General features: G+C 41.9%; 9 protein-coding genes across 9 annotated transcripts; 4 read left to right on the forward strand and 5 right to left on the reverse strand.

The window, feature by feature from the left end:
• Positions 1–209: 209 nt before the first annotated feature.
• I206_102786 (uncharacterized protein) lies at positions 210–1,944 on the forward strand (the record flags this gene model as incomplete). The annotated part of the gene is made up of 4 exons (XM_019154891.1): positions 210–449; positions 536–860; positions 927–1,449; positions 1,509–1,944. The coding sequence occupies 4 exons, from the start codon at positions 210–212 to the stop codon at positions 1,942–1,944; spliced, it is 1,524 nt and encodes a 507-aa protein (XP_019012294.1).
• A 1,115-nt stretch (positions 1,945–3,059) lies between these two features.
• On the forward strand, positions 3,060–4,839 carry I206_102787 (uncharacterized protein; the record flags this gene model as incomplete). Its single annotated transcript, XM_019154892.1, has 4 exons — positions 3,060–3,299; positions 3,365–3,689; positions 3,752–4,277; positions 4,338–4,839. The coding sequence occupies 4 exons, from the start codon at positions 3,060–3,062 to the stop codon at positions 4,837–4,839; spliced, it is 1,593 nt and encodes a 530-aa protein (XP_019012295.1).
• Positions 4,840–4,998: 159 nt separating this feature from the next.
• On the reverse strand, positions 4,999–7,739 carry I206_102788 (uncharacterized protein; the record flags this gene model as incomplete). Its single annotated transcript, XM_019154893.1, has 10 exons — positions 4,999–5,115; positions 5,184–5,397; positions 5,454–5,670; positions 5,729–5,881; positions 5,941–6,130; positions 6,192–6,248; positions 6,303–6,514; positions 6,575–6,933; positions 6,996–7,106; positions 7,159–7,739. 10 exons carry the CDS (start codon positions 7,737–7,739, stop codon positions 4,999–5,001), a joined length of 2,211 nt encoding a protein of 736 aa, XP_019012296.1.
• A 747-nt stretch (positions 7,740–8,486) lies between these two features.
• On the reverse strand, positions 8,487–11,324 carry I206_102789 (uncharacterized protein; the record flags this gene model as incomplete). Its single annotated transcript, XM_019154894.1, has 5 exons — positions 8,487–9,276; positions 9,341–9,510; positions 9,569–10,053; positions 10,123–10,783; positions 10,890–11,324. 5 exons carry the CDS (start codon positions 11,322–11,324, stop codon positions 8,487–8,489), a joined length of 2,541 nt encoding a protein of 846 aa, XP_019012297.1.
• A 597-nt stretch (positions 11,325–11,921) lies between these two features.
• I206_102790 (uncharacterized protein) lies at positions 11,922–13,102 on the forward strand (the record flags this gene model as incomplete). The annotated part of the gene is made up of 6 exons (XM_019154895.1): positions 11,922–12,038; positions 12,109–12,135; positions 12,220–12,363; positions 12,422–12,518; positions 12,614–12,688; positions 12,768–13,102. 6 exons carry the CDS (start codon positions 11,922–11,924, stop codon positions 13,100–13,102), a joined length of 795 nt encoding a protein of 264 aa, XP_019012298.1.
• A 1,181-nt stretch (positions 13,103–14,283) lies between these two features.
• On the reverse strand, positions 14,284–14,565 carry I206_102791 (uncharacterized protein; the record flags this gene model as incomplete). Its single annotated transcript, XM_019154896.1, has 1 exon — positions 14,284–14,565. The coding sequence occupies one exon, from the start codon at positions 14,563–14,565 to the stop codon at positions 14,284–14,286; it is 282 nt and encodes a 93-aa protein (XP_019012299.1).
• Positions 14,566–14,856: 291 nt separating this feature from the next.
• Positions 14,857–15,387, reverse strand: I206_102792 (uncharacterized protein; the record flags this gene model as incomplete). The annotated part of the gene is made up of 1 exon (XM_070202623.1): positions 14,857–15,387. The coding sequence occupies one exon, from the start codon at positions 15,385–15,387 to the stop codon at positions 14,857–14,859; it is 531 nt and encodes a 176-aa protein (XP_070058724.1).
• A 675-nt stretch (positions 15,388–16,062) lies between these two features.
• On the reverse strand, positions 16,063–16,509 carry I206_102793 (uncharacterized protein; the record flags this gene model as incomplete). Its single annotated transcript, XM_019154897.1, has 1 exon — positions 16,063–16,509. One exon carries the CDS (start codon positions 16,507–16,509, stop codon positions 16,063–16,065), a length of 447 nt encoding a protein of 148 aa, XP_019012300.1.
• Positions 16,510–17,599: 1,090 nt separating this feature from the next.
• On the forward strand, positions 17,600–19,629 carry I206_102794 (uncharacterized protein; the record flags this gene model as incomplete). Its single annotated transcript, XM_019154898.1, has 6 exons — positions 17,600–17,790; positions 17,884–18,055; positions 18,127–18,187; positions 18,249–18,492; positions 18,554–19,146; positions 19,208–19,629. The coding sequence occupies 6 exons, from the start codon at positions 17,600–17,602 to the stop codon at positions 19,627–19,629; spliced, it is 1,683 nt and encodes a 560-aa protein (XP_019012301.1).
• Between the last annotated feature and the right edge of the window lie 39 nt (positions 19,630–19,668).

Here is a 19,668-nt window from a genome sequence, read left to right on the forward strand (position 1 = left end):
AATTGATTCGATATTTATAACCAAAGGATCACACCACGTTTTTATGTTTTAGTCTGAGCACTGATCTCGAATTACCATCAACAATAAATAATCAATCACTATTCACGTTGATGTTTCTTCTTTCTCTTCTTCTCTTGTATTGCTTATATTCACCCAAACACCTCGTCCAAATTAGTGCCGGTCTAATCATCTTTAGTTACGATCCGAAGATGGTACCGCAAACTCCTAAAGAGAAAACGATTTCGAGGGAATCGCTTAAATACGACTACGCTAAATGTGATCTCGATTATTGCGATAACTACGCTCTTCTCAGTCACAGGGTATGCTTCGTATGCGGTGGCAATTATTGCTACGACCATGTAGAAGACATTGATCACCATATATGCTATACCAATCCGCCCAAAGAACGAATATATAAAGGTTGTGCTTTGGATCCTTATGTGTCAGAAGTGAGTTTTACAATTTTTCTATTGTCAATTTCTACATTTTCCGGGACAAATGGAGTGATACTAATCTATTGCGATTTGCAACTTAGGTTATCGCCATTCGTGATAATCTGGACTACGACGCAGTCAAGGAGGAAGTTGAATCCATTCGATGTGGACACAAATGTACTGATATCGAGAAGCCAAAGAATTATTTGGAACTTAGGCGAGTGACTGGCTCATTCAATACACATATCGTCATTCACTTCGACGATGATGTCAAATGGGTCATGCGGATTAGAAGGAAAGAATCAAGATGTATGCCGGAGGAAGCTATCAAGGAATGTCATTATAGCGAATTAGCGACTCTAAAAACCTTAGAGGATCAAGGAGTCAAAATAGCGAGATCTTTTCAGCGACCGGCAGATAGTAAGAGTGAGTCAACCTCTATTCATACAATAAGGCATGTGTTGCTGCTGTTTGCTAATCCGCAGTATACAGTATCGGAAGATCTGTTCTACTTCTATCAGGAATTCGTTGAAGGGGTGCCAGCATCAAAGGTTTTCCCTTGGTCATTTGGGAATAAGGATCTGACTCCCGCTGGTATTCGGTTCATTCATGATTATGCCGCGTGGACTATAGATCTAGAGAAGATAATATCGCCTCAAAATGTTGGCTGTTTGCGCTTCGATGAAGAAGGATCAACAAGCGTTGGTCCGCATATAGAAAAAGGGAGAAATTTATCCCTCAACTTCCCGTACACGAAAGGACCATTTGTCACCGCCAAACAGCGATGGCTATACTCCATCGAATGCAGGATGAAGTGGATCATAGACAAAAGGGCATGCAGTCCGCGTGGGGAGCTTCACAACTATCTGATCTTATTAGAGATGAAAGACTTGGTGACAGATTGTGAAGAAATGGAGCAAGGGCCTTGGTATCTCAAGCACTACGACCTGCATCAAGGCAATTTCAGGGTCGACGAAGAGACAGGTGAACTGAGAGGTGTGATTGACTGGGAGTGGTACGTCTCTAGGTGGTCTGGATATTGACATGATGCTAAAGGCTGAGGTGATTGAGCAGGGCGTCCTTCACATGTAAAGCAGAAGCTTTTGCCCCACCAGCTTGGTTCGGTGCCTTTCAATTCTGTTCCACGGAACTTGGTAAAGCAGGGCACCAGCTCATCAAGGCTTATGACGATTTAGGAAGACCGGATTTTGCTCAGGTTGTCAGAAACAGTGCCAAGTATCAATGGCTGGAAGATACAGTGATGGGAGCCAACACTCAGCTTCCCTTTCTAAATGCTACCCTCAGATCTTTCCTTTACCTTCCAGACGAGACCCAGGGGGAACCTAAAACGCTAGAACATTGGACAAATTGCCGGTTAGATCGATACTCCGCTGACATTGGACTTCAAACTTTATTGTGGAGACGACCAACTCAGCCCCTCCCTCAACTTGAAAGACCTCCACCTATCAGCAAACACCAAAAAGGTCGGGTTCCAGGAGAAGATGACTAGATCCTGCAATATCAATAACAGACTTCTTCTTGTTCAGTGCCCGATACCTAGATACATTGAAAGCTGGAGGAAAATCCTTTGTAGAACATCAGTCGTAGGTGTATGTACATGTCATTGTGCATAAAGAGGAGCAAGAGTGTAATGCACCGAATCCGGACATTACATTTCTTATTGTATTCACCACATACAATACCGTTACATTACATTCTTATTGCATTCTGCACATACAATACCATTAACGGTATTCACTACATACAATACCGATTGAATGGTAATACCGGAGGTCATTCTGAAAGGTATATAAGCACGACATTTTATACTATTTTGTATTCCCCTCATCGATGAAATATTATAAGTTACTTCCTCTAATTGACTATTACATTGGTCCATCTACAATTAGCTTTATTTCCTAATGATTACAATCCATCTTTGTCCATCATACAGCAGGTTCCGTCATCCCTGCAGTACGGTCGTAACAATGTGTGAAAATTGCGTTAATCTTAAAAAACCCATTTTCGTAAGATCTCCTGAAGCGGAAGGGAGGACATGATTCTTTTCATCCCATGGGTCAATCTGAAGATCCTCCAAATAGCCCCAGCTTCTGGTGGCTACTCCGGAAAATGTCATGTTATAATCTACCCCAGTCTTCAATTTTGTGGAAACGCTAGATAGTCGAAACGGACGTTCACGTCTCTATTCGTCTCGTTCTTCCTAATCACTTCATAACGGTGAGGAATATACAATCTACATACAGAGAAAACTCTTTTTCAATACAATCACAGCCATAGTATCATTGTTCTCGACCAGAAATCGGAAGGAAGCGATGGGGAAATACACAAATTAGGTATGTACTCATGAGAACTACCGTGCATTCTAAAAGGCTGCTGGTTGGATGCCACATTGTAGCACGTATTTCGATCATAGCCAGTCAAAGGACCTCTACTTTTCTTAGGTTGTGCACTGATCCACACTTGCCATCAGAAGTAAACATCAACAAACATCAAAACACCTACATGAAGTCAAAATTTATCTTTTCTCTTTCTCTGTTGGGTTCATTCGTTATTGCTATAAAAGGTTTCTTCCCTCCGCATCAGCTTTGATTGACTATATTTAGGATGCAATCACCAACCCCAATGGTAGAAATGGAGTCAGAACAACCATTCAAATACGACTACGCTAAATGCGATCTCGACTATTGCGACAACTACGCTCTTCATATGCAAAATGCATGTTATGTCTGCGGAGGTACATACTGTTTTGAACATGTCGAAGATACTCATCACCATATCTGCTTTACAGACCCGCCGGAGCAGAAGATATACAAGAGTGGTGATATGTTCTCATGGAGATTTGATGTAAGTTGAACACTTAGGCCATCAACGTTAATCTTCCTATAATGACATTAAAGCATATTCTGTAGGTTCCTGAGATTCTGAAATTAATCGATTATGACGCTGTTGTCGAAGAAGTCGAAGGGTTACGACCTGGTCACAAGTGCATCGAGATAATTAAACCAAGGATGCATCGTTCATTCATTAGAATGGTGGGATCTTTCAACTTCCATATAGCCATTTATTTCGATGATGGGGTCAAATGGGTCATGAGAATCAGGAGAACATCAGCTAGACATCAACCTGAGCTGGCAATTTCGCATTGTCATTCTAGTGAATTAGCAACACTCAAGGCTTTAGAGGATGCCGGTGTGAAGATTCCGAAATCATATGAAAGACCAAATAATAGTAAAGGTAATTTTTTTTCCATCTTTCGGTGAAACGATACTTGTTGACATAATGCCGCCACTATCCAGTATCTAAATACTTGCTATATCTCTACCAGGATCTCATCGAAGGCTCACGAACGTGGGACATCTTCCCTATTTCTTACAACGATGACTCTCTCACACCTGCTGGTACTCGGTTCATACAAGATTATGCAGCTTGGATGATCAGTCTCGAAAAGATTGTATCTCACGGATCGGTCGGTAGTTTCTGTTTTTCTGGCAACGATAAACAGATAGTTGTGGGACCACACATAGATCATATCATGAATTTGAATCTCGACTTTCCTTACTATGCTGGCCCTTTTGACACTGCAAAAGAGAGATGGATATATATCATCGAAAGTCGAATGAAATTGATTTTGGATAAAAGAGAAGTTAGCCCAAGCCAAGAATTACTTCAATACCTTATCATGTTAGAAATGAGAGAATTGGTATATGGATGTGCTGAATTTGACCATGGTCCTTGGTATTTGAAACATTACGACTTGCATCAAGGCAATTTTATAGTAGACGGGGATAGTGGTGAAATGAAAGCCATCATAGATTGGGAATGGTAGGTCTTTGAAACTCAAAGATCCACGTGTATGTAAAGAAACTGATAGAAAACAATCAGGGCATCTTTCACTTGCAAAGAAGAAGCATTCGCAGCTCCGCCTTGGTTCAGTAAAGAGGAAACTGATGATCATATTGGTAATAAAGCAGAAGAGCTAATTAAGGCATATGAAAATCTAGGAAGACAAGATTTGGCTGAGTTTGTTAGAAACGGTGATAAGTTTAAAAGGCTTGATAATGTGCTGCTTCATTCAGTCAAGGATCTGAATTATCTCAATGATACTCGAAGAGCCTTCTTTCAGCTCCCCGGGGATCAACCTGAAGATACACCTACCACAATAGAGCAATGGATGGAGATGAGGATAACGAGATATATAGATATCGATCAAGGTCTTCGAGTTATTTTTGAACGAAGACCTTCGACCAAGGTTCCCCAATTACGAAGACGAAGTTCATTCATTAGAGAGAAGCTAGCCAAAGAGCAAGAGCAAGAACGAAAGAAGATCAACGAACAAGTCGATCCCGCGGATTATCATCTGCCTGACAGCGATGACGAGACATGAAAGGCGCAACGGAAAGTATCAATAATTGGAATAATTATAGTATCGAAAGCCGCTGTCAATATGATCATGTATATTCTATCTGAGTAGGTACTTGTCATTCTATCCATTCGGGTGTGTATGTGTATGCCTGGTATATTCCTTCACCAAGATATAGCAAATCTATCGTTCGCTGGGTAATGGTAAATTCCGTTCACGCAAAGCCCTATCCTTTTCCTCTTTTGCCAATTGCTTCGTCTGTGCCCGTTCAGTCTTCCTATCTTCTGCCGCTTTGAGAGTCTATCGTAGGGCACACAAGATTAACAATCGTGCCTCATCAATCAAACGATGTGAAACTTATAACTCACTTTCGCACCATGCCTAGCAGCACATAACCAACTTGACACTTCTCCGGCAGTTAGACCGCCTACATTGATCCTCTTACCATACAAGTCAATTTGTCGTTCTTTGCCCCCATCGTCTACAAGTGAAGCAGGGTTTTCGGCACCTTTCATTTTCAATAGTAATTTGATAGCTTTTTCAGATGCCGGTTTCCTTCTCCACGGTGCGTATTTCGATAATCTATCGATATTCGATATCAGTGTTATAAATGTCAGTACAGCATAGTGTCAACTTACTGAAGGAATAATTCTCTACCTAATGCCCTTTCTAGATACTTATCTCCAGTTTGCAAAGCTCTTTCTAGCTCATCTGCTTGTCCCACAATCCTGACTCGACCAAAGGGCGATTTCGATCCCCTCACACCAGCTAGCTCTTGAGGTATAGCATTTCTGTAAGATATGGAATATTTTGCTAGAGCGTTAGGCGAGGGGTCAATAGAGACATAACCATTTCCTAATCGAAAATATAATTAGCCAGATCGACGGGTTCCTGAGCAAATCAACGGACTTACCCATGGCTTCTAAAATATATTTGCCTTTCCCACATGCCACCCAGGCGTTATTGCTTGTCCGGTCCACCAGCGGTCTATTGCTCCCTGCTAATCGAAATGGGTCATCCTGATCAATGAAAGTCACTTGATAGTCGCCTTGAGTATTTTGTAAAGCTGAGAGCAGATATAAATCTCAGTTGTGATCCATTACGGATATATAGCGTGAAGCTTACAGGTATCGTCTTTGCCTTCCATTGTACTCTCGGCCCTTTCGTTATCCCGTTCTTCCTTTTCCTCGTGTGACAGGCCCCAAAGGGTGGGTGAAACTAACATTCCTCCAGCTTTGTTGACGCTGTCCACAATATCGATGATATGGCAATCCCTTTTACCAGTTTGAGGGGATAAGCGTAACCCACGTCCTACCTATAAGCAACTGTATTTCAGTAGGAGTCGCCTAAGCCAAATACAGAAAGAGCTGACATACCATTTGTGCGAGTAGATTTCGACTTTTGGTTGGCCTAGCCAATATGATACAATCGATCTAGAGCACGCTTCTGTCAGAATAAACCCAACTTGGAGTAAATTGCAGACTTACTTCAGGGATATCGGTCCCTTCGGTTAACACTTCACAATTTATCAATACTGGGAATTGTCCCGCTCCAAATGCTTTTATAGTGTCTTTCCTTATATCAGCTTTCGAGAGAGAAGAGATGGATCTAGCGTCTATTCCAGCTTGTCTGAAAGTATTTGTCAATTCAGCTACATGGTTTAGATCTACACAGAAGACCAAAGTCGATCGTCGATCCGCTGAATCATAAGTAAAGTCAGCAGCGAGACGCGAATTTACAGTGAAATCAGCCAACTTACCAGCTTTATGTAAATAAGTGCCTATAACCAGTTCCCTTATCTCCTTCGTATTGACCCTACTAGCTAGACTACTTGTCTTGTAATCACCTTGATTGTTTTCTTCCACGCTATCCAGTCCTAGCTTCGCATATACCGTAGTGGATTTGGCGGGCGATAACCACCCGTCTTCTAGCATTGTCGAGATATCTCGATGAAATACGATTTTCTCGAATACACTACTTAGAGCTAGTTGATCCGGTCGAGAGAATGTGGCTGAGAAGCCTATGATAGGGACTTCTGCTGATGCATCATTGGATATGGGTAATATTGTCGAGGGGAGTTGAACTTGACTATTGAAATAGTGTAATAAACGGAGATACCTGTATGATCCCAATATGTTCTATAAGCTTGTTCACGGCCTAGTCAGCGGTAGTAAGCTCACGAATGAGCAGCTGCATGATGAGCTTCGTCTACTATGACCAGCTTGAAATCTTTAGGATCAAATTTGGCTAATCTTTCAGGATTATTGAGCGTCTGATACGTTGCTATTGTACTTCGTTGAGGTGTCAGCCAATCATTCAAATCACACTCTGTACACTACTTACACATCTGCTTTACCACTAGCTGTTCTTTTCGATTGTTCAACCTCTATCGACCAATCATCTCCTAAAATCCTTCTTGCAGCTAATTCAGACTGGTTCGCCAACTCAACGCTTCCAACGACAATCAAAGTCTTGCCTCTTGATCCTTTTGCTGACTCATGATCTCTCTCTTCATCGAAAGACAGCCCAGCTGTTTTAGAAGCAGAATTTCCAGACTCTGCGATAAGAGGTATGAGATGCATGAACATCGTTGTCTTCCCGCTTCCAGTAGGAGAACTAACACCAATTCTCTTTAAGCCGGATGATAAAGCTTCAAGACATGCTTGTATAGCATGGGCTTGATATGGGCGAAGGATTATCCCGTTGGTAAGTGAAGCTACTGGAGGCTCTTCTACATTCACACTGTTATCATCTTCAGGTGTCGGGAATTGGTGCAGCGATCTTGGCTGAAGAGAACTCCTAGAAGGAGGTGTTACTACACGATGGTAGCGACGAAATTTCAGACATGCCACAAAAACGGAGTGATTGAGAGATGACAAGATTCGAGCTGTACCATGCCTCCGCAATACGACAGCAAGTGTCATATTCTCATTTTCAGATTCTTAGTGATGATTGAATAATCACCAAGAATGAGAAGAGCAGCGATAGAGTACTCATCTCGGAAATCGCTTGGACCCGTATAGTGGAGGTTCAATCATAATATAATAATTTGATCCCGCCATATCGGAGAACAGCATAGGAATTACTTTGCTGACATGCGAGATAGGTTTTATGCTGTTCTCCTTGCGTACGACATTGACGAAAAGAACAGCATAAATTAGCGGCTGGCCCTACGGTTAAGGTATGCGAGCTTCTGACTATACATGTCTGACTAAAATCATGTAAGGAAATAAAATGGGAAATGCATAGAGTTCCCGAGATTTCGGACCTTCGTTCATTCTATACCATTCTCGGTTTTTTCCCTACGGTCATTTCAAATGGAATTTAAGAACAGCATACAATTTTAAACGAAAGGTGATAACCGGCTACACCACGGCTTTGTACGGGGTTCTGTGAACACAATAATAATTATATAACTGATGCATACATCTGTTTGACTTTTGACGCGATTCCTTATGCGATCAATCCAAATCCACCTGATAATCGTCGTATCTCTTTCAAAACCTATACAATACAGGATCATCAACATCAATTCATACACCAAATCGAATATATGAGAATTAAAATAGACAACATTGGACATAACAAATAGATAGAGTAAAAGCATCCGTGAAATAGATTATAAAGAGATTTATTAGAGATGGGCAGATAAATGAGAATAAAGAAAGTTTTCAAGCAATAGTACAACCACTAGGACATACGTCAAACCAACTACCTTGTTGAACATAACCTATATCTCTTCTAAGAGCTCCACCATTTCGTTTGATTTGAATTTCATATTTCGCTTCTCCTTTTGTAGGTACATCATAGTACCAAATCAATTTTTGACCTGTTATCTCGTAGGTTCCGTGAGAAAGTTTCACATCTATATCTAATTCCAACGTAGTTTCATCAGAAGAAGTGGTATTGACTGATTTTACTGTTTGATCGGTATTATTTCCTTTTTTGGAATTGTCATCTCCATTGATAAGATCCACATTTGAGTTGTTTCTGGACGAAAAGCGTGATCTATCATAATCCCGTCCAGTTTCGGTTGATTTACCTAATCCGAGACCAGAAGCATAATGAACATAAGGAACGTATATCTCCGTAGCTACCTCCTTTGAAGCTAAATCACCGGAATTGACGAGAATGGTGTACTTGAATTCGGTCGATGGAATGTCGAAATCTATTCGATCCGGAACCCCAACTGTCTTGATTGGGAAAGGTCTGCAGAAAGCTGCTACTGCCCTTGAGCCATCTAAGATCAAAGAAGACGGTACATCTCCAGCTAAGATGGATTCAGGTGTGAATGGTAATTTTGGCGTAACAGATCGAGACGCTGCTAATGTCGCTGAAGAGTTTGTAGCAGAAGCTGTGCGAGGGGCGGTGAGAGATGGATTTGGGGATGATTTGCCTACATCGTTGTAGGTATCTCGAAGTATGTCATCCTTACTCCATAGCGATAGATCTTCGCCATTCCTAACATGAAATGACCGAATTCAGTAAAATTTTCAGCATGATAACGAATTTAGATGAAACTCACCAGTTGTCGCTAAATTCGTGACAATGATCCGGTACGTAATTCCATATAGCGTAATTCAAGGCATTTGGTCCATCACAAGCGTTCATCGAGCAGTCTAACGCTCGCTGTTGACTGGAATAATCGCCTTCTCCTCGTCCTCCATCAACATAACCATAGGCTTTCTTATTGTCCTACAGCAATACTGAAGTCAGCCAGCGGTTGTAGATGATAAAAATGGAGAAAGCTTACCATATCGTACGGTATGCCTATTTCACCGATTAAAGTAGGAAAATTGCCTAATATATCTACTGTATCTTGCTTGAGGACGCTTAATTCACTCTGCATCATATTCCGAATATTTCCTTCACCAACTCGAACAGCTTGTACGATCGACCAATATTTTCCTCTGATCACTCCTATAGCATCCGCATTGAACCAATTCCAATGTTTCGTCATCAACGTTAATCCATCATAGAAATGCGGCGAAGAACAAGCTCTTCCTTTTAAGAATGATTTAGGTAATTTTGGGGGTTGCTTCATTACGGGTGCTTGTATGAAATGGATTGATTCGGGGTGATGTATTCGAATCTTGGAAGAGTATGCCAGCCAATGTACGGACCAGAAATCGGCGACATAGTCAACTGCATGCGTTGGATCGCTTGGTGAAGTGATGAAATAGTCTGGTTTGAGTAGATCACCGGTTGATGGATCCCACACCCCGTGTTGTGCCCATACTTAGGAGTTGAGTAGACATCGTTAGCCAAGATCTAGCATTTCATGAATTTCAATCAATAGTCACTCACTACATTTGCCCAACTCCCAGCTTTCACCCCTTGTCCAGCCCCATTTACCACCACCACGAACCTGCTCATCATCCTTGTCCAACCACAATTTCCGTCCCTTGGGATCTATAAGTTGATGTCCACCTCTATACGGTCCCATAGCTCCGAAATTCCAAACTTGTACTTCCAAAGCTTGGCCCATACCCAATTTCATACCTTCTAAAGGAGTAGGCGTGGGACCTTTTTTCAATTGTTGCTCATCTGGTATTTTGTTCAAATCGTGATGTCCGATGAGACCCTCTCCAGGTTCGTTGACACTATCCCATCCAATAATACATTCATCTAACAAATCCGAGGCTTCATCCGCAATCTTTTTAGCTAGAACTCCTACGGCATCGATAAAGTGATCTTGAAGATAGTCTTGAATGTTCTTTCCATCTATTATGCATTTAGGAGCAAAAGTTTTTCCAGCGAAGAAAAGTGTCCATATAGTCTGACCTGCTAATCTGGTATAATTCGTTCCCCATATCATTGCAGGGAATTCTTCTGGTTTTGGATTATCAGCATTTGGCCATTCACAATGGATGTAAGCTGCTGCTGTTGGTGTTAAGCCGTATGGATCGATACCACATGCATATAACGTCCATAATGGAGCACCTGATCCACCGGTGAATCGAGACCACTATTGGCAATTGCATTGTCAGTGTCTCGATTGCGATACGAATAGACTACATGCTGATAGCCGTGAAGGCTGATGACTCTGAATCAACACCCCAATCATAACTCACCACATCCTGATGAGGATCCATAAATACTCTGAATCCCCACTCTTTACACTTTCTCAATACTCTAATTATATAATCCATATATTCATAATCGTATTTACCCGGACCGGCATGTTCTAAACTTTCCCAAGTGAATACATATCTTAATAAATTATATCCCCATGCTCTTAGTCTAGCTAAATGTATCTCTGCAGAACCATCTTCTAGATTTAATGGTCGATTTAAAAAATCTCCTTTACCCGCTTCTGCTGATTCCCAGAAATTGTCTCTTACGTGCGAAGGTTGACCATTTGGATTTTTAGCTGATCCAGATAAATTTACTCCTCGTAGGATCAATGATCTTCCTTTAGTATCTCTAAAATTCAATGTATCTGAATGAATGTAGTATTCTGGAACTGGATTTCCTGTTACGTTTGAATGGGTTGGTGGAGCTACCATTGTAAGGAGCAATTCGCCTGTTTTTTATTCCTGTGTCGAAGAACTTGACCTGACTTGGACAAGTATGAGGATGATAGATGGATTAAATCCTCCCAATGCTTAAGTACATACAAAACAATAACGTCCACGAATGCAATAACATCATTCAGTCATCGTCGTTACCTGTTTATATAGTAGAAGTCGCAGGCATCGATTAACGAAAAGTGGTTCCACTTGGTGTGATCATTACGGGCTGTATGCGGTAATCATTACATAATAACCAGCCAAGATCGCCCTTAAGCCTGTCTTTTCAGGGACGTGCGCTATGAAATCAGACTGGGCCGAGCGAGTAAGTGAGATACCAGGTAAACCACGTGGATATGACACAATGATCAATTGTGGAGGTTGTCCAGCATTTGGTCGTTGTCTGCGCAGGAGACGATACAATAAGTAAAATCGTTTATTATTACATCAATAATCATTAGTTGAATGAACATTCGACATATACAGAAACACTCTACTAAAAGTGAAGACTGAATCTTCTATACTTTCATTCAAATCTGTCGACGCCATCATCGACATCTTATTGTAGTACCTTTTCGCCACCTGTCAATCAGTATGCCTTCTTGTCGCGTGACAAACAACACAGCTCATCCACTCAATATCTGTCTAAAGCAAGTAACTGCTCTTCATTTCGAGAACAGTGTACAGCCAGGACAAACGATAAAGCTCAAGGTATACATCCCTCTAAACAGCTCTATACCGTAATCGGATTATGCTAATATTCATGCGTTATCCTGAATAGCCAGGAAAAGTGTGGTTCACGCTCGAGGTGAGTTGTGAATTATCAAATTCTCTGATTATGACGAGAAACATCACGCGTGTACCAACTCTGATGTTCATAAATATGTCATAGGCTCTAGTCGATGATGGTACCAAAAAATCCCAATACTCGATTCTCAAATCAGCAGCAACTATCGCGCTATTATCGATAGCAGTCGGAGCTGTAGCTGCAACAGCAGGAGCAGCTCTAATACCGGAAGCGATCGCCTTGGAAGGTGTAAGTCGGTCACCTCACATCTTCTGCAGAATCAATCTGATGATATATCATTTGACAGATCGCGGCCGCTTCAATAGCAGGAGGGTATCTAGCGAAGGGTTTAGCGGTGACTAAGGGTGCTTTAGTCACTAATTCCGGGACAATTGCCAAAGTGTGTAAGTGCATGCACCGATCAAAACAGTTCTCACATGGTCTTTACCTTCCTCAAAAGATGGAGGTTTATATGCTGATTCGCCGCCGCGATCTTTAGCATCGTTCGCTCTGCCTCGAGCTATAGATAAACTGTCTGCAGAAATGGGTGGATTATCAGCGTTACAGAGGGAAGGTGAGCATCGCTCAATGGATCGCTGACTCAAACTAGCAGGCATACCTTAGCATGACTGATAGGAACTCTCCCTTTGCAGTTGCGAGTATAATAGCGTCGCCAAGTCTATCGTCAGACGTTAGACATCGCGCCTCAGACCTTCTGAAATCGATACATAAAGCATATAAAGATGATAAAGCGAAATCCTCTTCGGCTCATGCACCCGCAACTTTAACGCCGGAAGAGCAGAAGGTGAACGACAGAATTGAGAGTGAAGAGATTGACGACTTGATCGAAAATAAACCTGTCAATTCAGGAGAAACACTCAGAGTGCATGGAATATATATGAATAAGAGGAGAGAATATGAAATTAGGACATCGGGAGATGGAAAATTGACTTTGTGGGACCTGAGGGAGAAGTCGGTTGTGACATGATACCGTGAAAATCTAAAGATTTGTGAATTCCAATTCTTGTAAGACAATACATGTGCAAGTATATTTCGGCAGCGTTGTCATTGCATTTAACTCGTCAATTCAGGACACCGGTCATACAAGGTATGGCTGAATATTCACATTACAAACTTAATCCTCCCCCTCTTGTCAGGTAGTATCATCATCTAATGGCGAGACATACTTCCCGCTCGACCTACAAGATCTGTACCCCTCCTTAACTCCAGCTGTCTTCGTTTGGTAGTCGTGCCTTTCTTTCCCCCACGCGACTGAGAAACGAAACCCATCTATAACACTCTCTTTGTCGCCGATCTTACCCTTATTGTACCAGTGAGAATAAGTCTCACCCTCTCGCGTATACTTTAACTTCCACCCAATGCTGAGTCGATGTTGCTCCGTCTGCACTAACTTTAATAACTTCTCGATACAAAGATAGAATGATTCATCTGGGTGTGGATATGTTTCACCTTTGACCAGGTAGATATATGAAGAGCCCTGAATCTGTACAATGTACGACTTGCTTACGAGTACGAGTATCAAACATGAATACGAAAGTAATAGATATGAGGAATTTGAAGTCGCGTGCACGCTACCTTTCCTGAGAGAATGAAGGGTCGGAATCGGGATTGGGTAAAGAGAATTCGTGCACTTTCACCTTCATGACGTGACCGTCGAATGAGGTGCATCAAGAATGGTCTGTGGGATAATCACCTTCATCCGGATTGTTGATGGTAGATCCGATTCGTATTGATACGCTAGCATTGATCTCAGTGCTTGGAGATCATCATGATTGAAATCCATACTACTAGCAGGCTGCGATGACTCAATGGTAACTGAACATGGATTTCGCCCAGAACGATTGGTAGAGAGTTATAAAAAGTTGAAGTAAGAGGTTGAGTCTGCCAAATCGCTTGTTTCACAAATCACAGTATATGCTGCGCTAACACAAAGCATAAAAAATGAAATCGTCTCTTTTTGTAGCACTTTTTGAGGAATCAAAAGAGAGTGATAAGCTCACATGACATCCATGACAACTTACTGCGTCATGAAGAAAACCATAACGTTCGATCCCTACATCTCGTGAACCTCCACATTCCGTGACCACTTCGGATTTTGTAGTTTTCACTATACATATATCACATAAATATACAATTCCACCATGCATATCATTCATCTGCATCACCCAAAGCCATGGCAACAAAAGGGTTAGGCCATGGGTCTCTTATAGGCCCATTAGATGCATTGTTTCCCTTTTCTTTGGCCGACTTTTTTTGCTTTTTAGCTGCCCTTTCCTCCTCCATTCTTCCAACCCTTTCTAAAGCATCTGGTGTGGATATACAGTGTGGTCCAAGGTTGGTAATGTTTACCCCAGCTCTAGGATTAGTGCCCTTTGCTTTGAGATCATCGTTCTCCTGTTTAAGGAGAGCATTCTCTGACTGAATAGTCATATAAGCTGAGGTCAAATCAGAAATTTTTCTCTTGATTGGGGTTGCCATAAAAGCCCCATAAATAATCTCCCCCATTGGTCTTCCTCTTTCTTCTCATTGGACTTGAATATAAGATGAGGAGGAAGAGCTAAACCATTTGCTGAAATACATTCAGTTGCAGTTACCCATTCCTGTCTTGAAGGTGATGTTTTCTGAATTTTCCCACCCTTCTTTTTTCCCTCCTTCCTATCCAAAGTAAACATTACCCTCTCTGCCTGTGTATTACCTATTCCATGTCCTGTTTCATCCATATTATGAATTATGAATATTGGATGGAAGGTACTGATTTTTTTCCATTAAAATTCCTAATTCAGCATAAAATGGAGCAAGCTTCTCTGGAGCAGTTCCTTTCACTCTACATGTGTTCAAAGCTCGAGACCAGGCTGTCTGGACTTCTGGGTGTCTTTTCCTAAATCTATTTATCCATTTTGAGCTTACTGGAGGTGGTGGTGGATTGAAAATTGGGTCATAATCCAAGCGATTTTGCTGAATTACACATGCTAATTCCCTTATAGTTCTAACAGGAGGTGGGTTGCCAGAGAGCGACATTCTTTTGATATAATCAACAAGTGAGGTCTCCTCTTCGTTTGTGAGAAGTTGTAAGTGTCTAGCTGCAGTATCATGGTTGTTATGAGTACCAGAAATTCTATTATGAAGTGTCATATAGGGAATTGAGAAGGATTTGGCAATATTGTCTATGCATAAGCGTTCTTCTTCTGGAAGGAGTACTTGTGCATTGTATAGAGCGACAGCAATTTGAATCTGGTCTTCTTTTTGCTGCATGATGAATATTGAGTATGTTATGCATTGATTATAAGATTAAGATGATGGTAAAACAGGTTGAAAACAGGTCAATTACAAAATGCGAAGTGGTCACGGAATGTGGAGGTTCACGAGATGTAGGGATCGAACGTATGATCAGTACGACGATGTAGAGAGATGATGTATTAGTCGTTCCGCAATGGACCGGCAATCCGCCTGTCCACTGATCACACATTTGGATCTGTATTGCAGGAGTGCGCTGCGTCGGATTCGGTGCTATTTCAGATTGACTAGCTATAGTCCAGTAAGTCATTGTGGCACAATTTCACCGCCTTCCTGAACCTCGGTCCTTTGACAAGGCATATCCTTGCGCGAGACATGTCGATGGCATGGAACTCACTGTGTATAAGCCATCTAAGAGAGCTCCACACAATCAAGCGATTTGCCACTGAATATACATTAGAGATGACAGTTATGGGAGTATGGGCTGACGAGATTCATGGCATTTATACCCATACCAATGATTAGAATTATCCTTGAGAATGGTTGTTGGTCATAACGTTCGCCTGGATTAGTCATGTAAAGAGAGAATGCATAATGTATCTGATGAATGAGTATAAGATATGACGTCAAAGGACAGCTAGAAATTTTTCACAGATCTGATACTAAACTTTGAGAGATACGAAAGTTGTGAACTTATCCAACTGAGTGCTCAAATTCGAATGGTGCTGGTTCGTAGGTGGATTGCACTGTCGCGACGGCATCAGATACAGTCTGGTTTCCCGATTCTGGTACATCTTTACCAAAGCAATTCCACTTGACCGTGACCTCATAATCTCCGATCGTCTTCTTACCATTATTGTGAACCCGACCTTGGGTTGCCGTTCCAGAACCATCACACGATGTTCCAGTGAAGTCGACGAAGAACTTATCTGCTGGTAGGCGGTGATAGTGAGGCACGAACTTCCAACTACCTTTTCCTTTCGTAACCCTAGGGATTGATCGTTGGGTTTGACCTATGGCTGTCTTATACGTTTCATCATCTGTGTGCTCTTTCGTGCGGATGGTAACAGTCGCAGTGTCCTCAAATCGATGGAGCCCTTCTGGCAATGGCCAACAACCACATCGATGAGGGGCAGACATCTTGCTGTTGTACTTGATTTATAATGTAGCTTATCGAAAGGATTTTGGTTGAGATGGGTGTTGTTGTGGGTGTGTTCGATGGTCAAAATTTGGAAGATATCCGTCCGCGATATCCAGCCTCTTATATCATACTGGACCAGACTTTGGGGGTGTTCACTCGCCTTTGATTCATCTCAATTGCGACGATGTGACGTCTTATCATCCATTGACTTCTGTGGGAACAAAGGGGAAAATGTGAAATCCGACATCATCGGAGGCCGTGAAAGTAAGAGAAAACAATGGAGGCTAATATCTCCGTGAGGTCATTGGAGCTCATAGACTTCGAGTCTTCCATTGACCTCTGCGAGAACGCAGGAAAATATGTGAAATCCGACGTCATCCGGGGTCATGTAGCTACGAGAAGACAACGGAGGTTCCTATCTCTGTGAGGTCATTGAAGCCCGTAGATTCCGAGAACATCGGACGTATGACGATCCTGAAAGGAGAGAACGCAACTTCAACGTGAAAGGATGATCATCTACTGGAGCAGGAAACCCACAGACTAAGGATGTTTGTCACATTTGCCAACCTAGTGGAATTCTGACCTCCTGAATAATTTCCAGTATGTGTGACTACCCTATCCTGATAGATGATCAAGCGATACCCAGCCGTACGCTGCCATCCGGCCAGCACAGCTCGGGCGATAGTATGACATGAACAATAAAGATTCCGTATATAGGATACCTCGAAGGCTAAACAGACAGGATAAATCTCCTTAGGTTTTTGGGCGGGGCGGCTTTAGCCGATCGGGACCGAGTACTCGCTTATTTGGTTTGTACGGAAAGATCGAAGTCGTGATTAAATAGATTACGGATAACGTCCCGAAAATAACAAATAATCATACCAGTAAGATGCTCTATCCGTAGATTCATCGGCCATTTGGAGAGAATGATCATTTCGAATGGAAATTAGCAAGAAGACTTCGTTGAGATCGATATCTCTCATTCTAGCTTTCTTAGTATTCCTACTATCTGTATATATATCGTCCATCACCACGTCTCATCTATCTCGACCGATTTTCAAGCAGATTATCCCCAAGTTTTTGACTAATATGACTATTCCACTTACTGAGCAGTCAAATGGTCAATCTACAACAAAAATAGGTATTATAGGAGCAGGAGCATCTGGACTAGCACAATTACAACAATTACTCGAAATCTGGGAAGGCAAGAGTGAGGTCAGCGAAAGAAGTAAATTAGAGATAGTCGTTTTCGAAAGTAAAGATGATGTGGGTGGTGTATGGTACGTCATTTTGTGTTATATGTCACTTCGAAGCCTGACTTTATTTGGAAAATCGCAACATGATACTGATGATGCATTCCTGGATGATTCCAGGCTGACTGACGATCAATCAAAACCGAATATCCGTACCCATATGCCCTCTAAGTCCAACGGCAGTCTGAACGGGAATAGTGAAAGAGATGAAGTAGAGGAAACATACTCATATCCGCCTGCAAGAGAAAACCCATCTCCTATGTATCAAGGACTAAGAACGAATTTACCTCATGTCAGTCCATTTTGAACGCTTGTACCAGAATCTGGAGGGACGCTGCTGATTTACCTTTTTCCTTCAAATAGGATCTGATGGCTTTCAGAGGATACCCATTCCCTGAAAATACACCTTTATTTCCCAAACAAGGTGAGTCAACATTCACTTCTTTGACTATCATTGCATTTACTGATTGGGGAACGACTCTCAGAGCTCGTGGAGAGATATCTCCAATCCTTCGCCGATCACTATTCCCTTCGACAATATATTAGGTTTTCCACTCGAGTTGAAAGAGTTTACCTATCAGACACTGCAAATGCGCCATCTAGACGGCGATGGACTATTGAAAGTCATGGATTAGATGATGATGATCGGAGGCAGGAAGAATTTGATTATGTGGTTGTTTCGAATGGACATTATTCAGACGGTTGGATACCGAAATTGGGAGGATTGAGGTGAGTTTAGCCCAAACAAGAAAACCTTACACCAACTTACTGGAAAACTTGACATCTACAGCTTCTTTCCTGGCGAACTCATACATTCCAGATTCTTTCATCGAGCATCGGACTACCACGGTAAGACTGTCTTAGTGGTGGGATCATTTGCATCTGGAGGAGACATATCAAGGATACTAGGTAGTGAGAACCTGGCTACACAAGAGGCAGACTCAGCCCCCGGAAATGGGCCGTCACAACGTATCATAGTCTACGTTTCGACTTCAGGATATACTCAATACTCGGCATTGGAAGGTCCATGGGCAAAATACATCACGCATGTTCCACTCATATCGCACTTATCTCCGCCTAGTGCAGATCGGCCTAAGGGAGTCATACATTTCGAAGAAGATGAAAAGACGCATGAAAATCTTGAATTAAACGATGTGGATGTTATCATCTTCGCAACAGGGTATAATTTCATGTTCCCATTTTTCAGACCAGAAGATCGGCCTTGGAATACTACTCAGCTCAGTGAAGGTGAAATCAAGATTGGTGAGAGGGACAACGGAGATAAGTGGGAAGAAGGAGGTATAAAAGGACAAGGAGTTGAAGGTTTAGACGAATTATTGTTATTCTTGAAAGGAGATAGGACAATAAGTTTCCCTACTTTGTGTGAGTCGAAACGAGTTGACATCAAGCTATAATTCCAACTGATTTAGATGATTCGTTTCAGCATATCAAAATGTTCCATTCCCTCTTGCACAAGTTCAAGCTAGATTCACAGCATATTTATGGGCAGGTCTTTTACCGAATTTACCTGATCTTATAAAATTACCACCTAATCCATCTAATCCTTACTCTCAAATCGAAACAAATGAAGAAAGTACGAATGGATATAGTGAGATAACGAAAGATAAAGGTCAAATTGATCCTCCTCAACCAGCCACAAAACCTAGAAAAGTGTTGCAGAGGATCAAACAATTAGTATTTGGTGCACCTTACGAATGGACGTATTCCGAATTCTTGATGGATTTCATGACTCGTTCGGATGAAGAACGCGGTGTGAAGACTGAGGACTACTGGGAGAAGGTTGAGCAGTTCAGAAGAGATCAAAGGGCAGATACAGATCTGAGAAAACGGACTTTAGGATATTGAAGCTCTCGGTAATTGTTCATTTGAGTTGTATATAGGATA

The sequence above is a fragment of the Kwoniella pini genome, chromosome 3, assembly GCF_000512605.2.
Source record: "Kwoniella pini CBS 10737 chromosome 3, complete sequence".
Lineage (NCBI taxonomy): Eukaryota > Fungi > Basidiomycota > Tremellomycetes > Tremellales > Cryptococcaceae > Kwoniella > Kwoniella pini.